This window comes from Nestor notabilis, unplaced genomic scaffold, assembly GCF_000696875.1.
Source record: "Nestor notabilis isolate BGI_N333 unplaced genomic scaffold, ASM69687v1 scaffold2966, whole genome shotgun sequence".
Taxonomy (NCBI): Eukaryota; Metazoa; Chordata; class Aves; order Psittaciformes; family Psittacidae; genus Nestor; species Nestor notabilis.
The window spans coordinates 79,299-79,675 of record NW_009931307.1 but is presented as its reverse complement, the minus strand read 5'-3'; the positions used below and the strand labels follow the sequence as shown (position 1 = coordinate 79,675).

General features: G+C 44.6%; 1 protein-coding gene across 1 annotated transcript in view; it reads left to right on the top strand.

Annotated features, from left to right (window-relative positions):
• Positions 1-6: 6 nt before the first annotated feature.
• Positions 7-377, top strand: part of KCNMB4 (potassium large conductance calcium-activated channel, subfamily M, beta member 4) — a gene marked incomplete at its 5' end in the record, with an annotated part of 18,707 nt that continues 18,336 nt past the window's right edge. The window contains 1 exon segment of the mRNA XM_010015824.1: positions 7-105. Within this exon segment, the coding sequence (XP_010014126.1) occupies positions 7-105 (99 nt within the window).

Here is a 377-nt window from a genome sequence, read left to right as displayed (position 1 = left end):
ACACACACAGTGTCTGTATGTTTATATATATCTATGTATTCATATATATAAAATCTATTTATATTAATATATATGTGTATACCTATATTACATCTATATATTTCTGTATCTATATATCTATACATCTGCATCTATTTAACTATATCTGTAACTATATATATCGATATTTATTTATCTATATTGGTATCGATATCTGTGTGTCTGTATTTATGTACCTATTTCCCCGAGCAGCCCCAGCCCCAGCTCTCCCTTCTCGCCCGCAGGGGCCGTGCCGCCCCAGTCCCAGGCTCCCTGAGCCCACCCCGCCGGGATGCCGGTGGGAAACCAGGGAGAAACTCCTGCTGCTGACCGGCAGGGGCGCGTCCCGGCGGGGGGCG